Below are 5,893 nucleotides of genomic sequence, written 5' to 3' on the forward strand. Positions count from 1 at the left end.
GAACGGGGTATTTGGTGTGGGGGTGCCAGGCCCAAAAAAAGACACCAGTGTACTCTACAAGTGGGGGCGGGAGGTTTCAGCTGTGGCAAGGCCCCTGAGCGCTGTCCTTCACATTATAACCTGCCGACGTCTGGACATCCAGCATGGGCAAAGGGGTAAGTTCTCTTCATTTTTTAAAAAACTAAAAAAGAAATTGTTCTTCTTATCTCTGTGTTTTCTTTATTACACTCGAGCCCTTCCTGTCATAACTGAATGAATGAACATGACTGTGACATTCTGTAATCCTACTGTAGCTTGTGTACAGTTACAGCATATGGCTTAGACATGCATCATGGAAAAATACTGAGATTTCTAAATGCGTCTGCAGGGCGTCAGAATGCTTTTTAAAGACAGTAACATCTTAGGATGATAGCTTTTCTCCTCAATAAGTTTTGTTCCCGACTTGCTGTTTACTTGGGTAATTACGTAATTTAGTTTTTATTCTCTCCATCAGGCCCATTCCATTTAGCTTTATGGGAGGACAGGCTGGTAATCTTCCTCACACACAGTAGGGGGAAATTGCTATGCCAGACACATTTCAGGCACTCCACCGGCTCTGTGCTCCCTCTTTGGCTCTTTTTGATTACTTTTTCACTGTGTCACTTGCTCACGCTCTCCTCTCATTCTCCCCGTGTATCCCTCCTTCACTGACATGCACACGTGCTGCTAAGAGGAGACTGACAGCGGCAGATGATTTCCATGATGCACCATTCTTCCAACTGTTCATGACGCACACACTCTCTCACTTGCACAAATGAGGAACTTGCATCGTGAGAAATAATATTTTCTCCTCCATATTCAGTGAATGGTTTGCCAATAGTGGTGTGAGATTGAAATGAACCAGCATACACAAAGTCCATTGTGCTCACACTGATGTTGTAATACGTGGCTCGGAATGTAAATGGCTAGGTACAATGTGGCTGCAAGCATGTGACTTTTCCCACTTCCTTCCTGTGGAGGTTTGGGACGACAGCCTACGGGCCTGATGTATGGTTATCTCTCTCTCTCTTTCCCTACAGCGTGGTGCCGAAAATGGAGGGAAGAGGAAGAAGAAGGAGAGGGACTTGGATGAGCTGAAGAAGGAGGTGTCCTTGGTAAGGAAAACAAGCTGTCACTGCTCCAACCCACACTCACTCTGCACAGTGATTGATTCCATCGCTGCTGCTCCCAAACCATGCCCAAACAACGTTACGCCAAAGACACCAGGTTATTTAACAAGGCTGTGAATGAAATAGTGGCCCGTAAACAAAATGGCAATCCAACCTGCTTAGTGTAGTCAGTTGTATATGAGTTCTAAGCCAGCCTGTCCTTTCCTATCTGTTCTACCACCCTGTGGCGGCTCTTCTTTGTTCTCAGAAAGATACTGAATAATTTGTGGGCCACCAACAGTGTAGTGCAGAGTTTTTTGTCTTGTGCAGAGCTGTAGCTCTTTGAGGTGCTGTCAAAACCCAGCCAAGCGATGCCCATGAAAACTGGGGTAAGTTTTGCTGCGTGCAGTATCTCTGATAAAGCAGCTCTTGTCAATTATCAAGTTGGCCTGTGACTGATTAAAGAGAAGAATTCCTTGGATACTGTCAACACTTAGGACTAGTTTTTGATTAAGTGCTGTATTTTACTTTCATCAGTCTGCCTCATGTGCTTCTCCAGCTAGTGATTTCCTACATTTTTTGTCCCAAAAATCCTATAAACAACCACCAGACAATGGCTGATCAATATTGGGTGTAGGAGCATATAAATAAAGTCTAACTGGCAAACTGTTTTGTGAACACTGGGGTATGTCGGTGATTGTGGCCAAATCACTCGCAGCTACATTTCATTGTGGCCCTCTGAGGCTTCTGTTGGTGAGGAAATTGGTGGATTTCTGCCTGTCTTGTTGTTGAGGGAAAAGGGTAGCCCTTTATTCTGTGGAAATGACACCATCCTGACAGCTGCTGCTTGCTGAATTTTTTGTTGCTACAGTACCAAACTCCACTTTAGCTACAGTAGAAATATCTCGAGGTGACATTTGGCCAGTTGCATGGGAATAATAACACAAATATGCCGCACAAAATGACAAAATTAACCCATACACACAACATAAAATGCTGAATCTCTGTCACCCCAACTGGTCGAGGCAGACAACCACCCACCTAGAGCCGAAGGGTCTGTCCTAGGTTTCTGCCCTCTCTAAAAAGCGTTTTTACACTTGCCGCCGTCCGCCAAGTGCTTGCTCATGGTGGTACTGTTGGGTCTCTGTAAATGTTATAAGGAGTTCGGTCTAGACCTGCTCTATTTGAAAAGTCTCCTGAGATAACTTCTATTATGTATTGGCGCTATACAAATAAAATTGAATTGAATTGAATAGAATTGAATTGAACTCTTTTAAGAAAAAAGGTGTTTCAGGGTGGTTTCTTATTGTATTGTACAGCAAACCTAATGTTTTGAATGGGTCACATTTTTGCCACTGGAGAACAGACAGTGTGCTCACCTGTAGTTCAGCCCTACTTGGAGATTCAGGAGGAGTGGACATCACTCTTTGACCTGTTTGATCTGTCCTGAGGAATGAATCATACATATATAAAGCCCCTGAATTCTTGTCAGATGCAGAGGATAAAGTCTTTTTTCAGGAAGATGAAGGTGTGGAATGCATCAGTGCTACGCCTTAACAATATATTTGACCAATACCCTGGGCAGTTATTATACTTCCTATTACATCTGCACCATACTGCTTGATTAGTAGAACGTTGAATGTATTGTTGTAAAATAATATATCAAAAGGCAGTTTTTTATTGGCCAATTAAAATCACTCTGATTCTGGTTACTGTTTTTGTTCCACTGAAGCACAAATGAAATGAACATTTTATCCCTGCAGGACGACCACAAAATAAGTCTGGATGATCTGGGAAAACGCTATGGAGTGGACCTCGCACGGGTAACGACGCACAAACACAAAGGCTGTCATTTACACATGCACACTTGCGCACTTGCACACGACAACAAAGAGAATTCCTGTAATATCTCCTATAGAGGGTGTAATCTCTGGTTGCCTCTACTGGAATGCAACATCCAAAGTGAGACCACGCATTGCTTTGGTCAAGTTAGATCCACCGCAGTGTCCCCAGCTCACCTTGAGCCTCATTCATCTTTAATCCCTCAATCACATGCACACACACACACAAGCGCACAGGCTTTGATGCAACAACTCCAACAATCCCATAAACAAGCCAATACAAACACATCACAAAGGTCTTTACGCTGTAACCACATTTGCTGCTTACCTAAAGGTTGACATTGCAGGTGTAGTGAAACTGATTTTTATCTTTTTAAGATTAGTATTTGAGAAATACAAGCTGGGCTGCTCCAGAAATATCACAAGCTGTAAAAATGTCAAAAACCTGCTAAAGCTTGAAAGAGAATAATATAATTAAATTATAGAATTCAGGTGTTTACATGGATTTTCTGCAAATCATATTTTGACACTATTAGGAAAAAAATCTGTAAAAAAAAGAAAAAAGAAAGAAAAAAAGAAAAGTTCAATGAAGTTACATCCAACCATTCTATGGCATAAAACCTTAGATGAGAAGAGTCACCTAGTTACTTGTCGTGTTAAATAGGCCAGGCAGGAATACTTGTTCTGCAACTATAGCAGTAAAATTGCTTTTTAAGCCACCGGTGAAAATGGGGCCATTGTGTTGTAATAAGATTCCTAACGCATGCAGAAAGACATTCATTCCTAAAAATTGCTCTCCCTCAGGGTCTGACCAGCACCAGAGCTGTGGAGATTCTGGCCAGGGATGGTCCAAACGCCCTGACCCCTCCCCCCACCACCCCTGAGTGGGTCAAGTTCTGTCGTCAGCTTTTCGGCGGCTTCTCCATCCTGCTCTGGATCGGTGCCATCCTCTGTTTCCTGGCCTACAGCATCCAGGTGGCCACGGAGGACGAGGCACCCAATGACAATGTGAGAAACTGCTTGTTAAACATGCATGCATACGTACGAGAACACACCTTCCATATTAATCACACACACAGAGAGACGTGCAGGTATGCAAAGACAGCTACAGTTATAATTCAGGTACAGTAGACTTAAATAAAGATGTAAACAGGGGTATATACATGCAAACACATACAATTCTACTTATGCATCTACTATATATTCATCTGTATTTTCAAGCTGGACATTTATATAAATACATATGCAAGCAGACAAAATAAACCCACATTGTACAGACTCACATACTGCACATATACACATCCTAAACCCAATTCAAATTTTAATGTTAACTCTAAACATAAGTGGTAAAAATGTTACTAACAATTTGTCCTTGTTGTTGAGTCTAGTGTCACAATATTAATAATAATGTATTTTCAACACCGGAATATAAATTACGATATGCATGCAAACTCACACATAAAATGATCAGTGTGTAAATGCAATGCACTGTGTTGTAATGTTCTGCATTACATCAAACGAAACACTTCACTTGTGTCACATTTTTATCGAGGCTCTGAATCAAATCACTGATTTAAGTCACTGAAGTCAGCCGCAGTCGGTCCCAGGGCTGTTAGTTAGGCAGAAGGATGTGCAGCCCGGAGGGGCTCACTTTTATGACCGGTTGGCATATCTTGATTCATCTCTTGACATTCCCATCTATAAGTTGTTGGTCAATTTCTCCAAAGCAATCTTCCACTGAAGGAGCACCTTTAGAAAAATGTAGGTTTCTTTCTCACTATGTATAAGAATACATTGCACTGTCCACTTAAGATGCAAATACACACTGAAGGGGTGACAAGTCCAAATAATACCCGACATGGTGACTTTATCTTTTACTTCTCTCCAAAATATCTGTATCCTTTCACATTTTCAGAACATGTGTGCGTATCTGGACATTTCTGAATTATATTATAATTAATATAACAGACCTTTTTCACAGAAGCCATTTTCATATGAAATAGTGTGGTAAACACCAATGACACTAATTATGGTTGTGTTCATTAAGGTCAAACAGAGTCAGGCTGCTGCCATTGTGCATGTTGGCTCACTAGAAAGTCTCTGCTACACTAAATGGATTGGAACCTTAATTAGTATCATTGGTAACATCTGTGTTTACCTACTATTTCATGTCAAAATGGCTGCTGTGAAAAAGGTCTATGGGGAGAATTAAAGCCCAGCTTGCCTTTCAATGAGGATGTATAATGCCTGTAAACCGGTGTAATATTGGGCCGGACTGTGTAAGAATTTCCTCAAAGAATTCTTCTACTGTAACTAAAGCAATTCTTAAATGACTCATTTGTTTTTAACTATAATTTCTGTCATTAACGTGGACAACGTTTTTGTCTAATGATATCTCAATATAATCATCTGTCATAATTCCACTTGACATCAAGAAAGGGTTATATGAAGTTATTTGAAAGCCTTACAGGTATAAATATTACTATACGTACGCATTTCCTAATTGAAACCAAATCCTAAATCTAATCTTAACTTTAAACCACAAACCAGTCAAGTGTCAAAATACCACATTTTGGTGGATTTTACTTGCCCTTTTTATTTTTTATAATATGACCTTTACTGAACCACGGTGGTGTCTTGAGATCTAAATCTCCTTACCGAGAGTCCTGGCCAAAATGGCAACACAATTAGGTCACATGAACCAGCACAGAGCCAACATCCACTAAAGGAAATAGTATAAAGAATGATGAGGGGAAGGGAAAAGGAGGCTCTTTAAGGCCATTAAAATAGGAAGTAAAAACATAAAAAGCATTTAAAACCCATCAAAACACACCAGGATTTGGTCCTCATTAGTATAGAAGAAACACAAAATTAATCCCCACCCACCCACCCCTTATAGAGTGTGACGTAAAAACAACCGCTGAC

At 40.9% G+C, this 5,893-nt stretch overlaps 1 protein-coding gene across 1 annotated transcript in view; it reads left to right on the forward strand.

Moving 5' to 3' along the window:
- Positions 1–5,893, forward strand: part of atp1a2a (ATPase Na+/K+ transporting subunit alpha 2a) — a 31,777-nt gene continuing 25,884 nt past the window's right edge. The window contains exons 1-4 of the mRNA XM_035670358.1: positions 1–155; positions 1,059–1,133; positions 2,891–2,950; positions 3,773–3,976. Of these exons, the coding sequence (XP_035526251.1) occupies positions 144–155; positions 1,059–1,133; positions 2,891–2,950; positions 3,773–3,976 (351 nt within the window). The 5' untranslated portion in view covers positions 1–143. The remainder of the gene's footprint in view (positions 156–1,058; positions 1,134–2,890; positions 2,951–3,772; positions 3,977–5,893) is intronic.

This window comes from Morone saxatilis, unplaced genomic scaffold (assembly GCF_004916995.1).
Source record: "Morone saxatilis isolate NCDOM2014 unplaced genomic scaffold, NCSU_SB_2.0 Contig23, whole genome shotgun sequence".
Taxonomy (NCBI): domain Eukaryota; kingdom Metazoa; phylum Chordata; class Actinopteri; family Moronidae; genus Morone; species Morone saxatilis.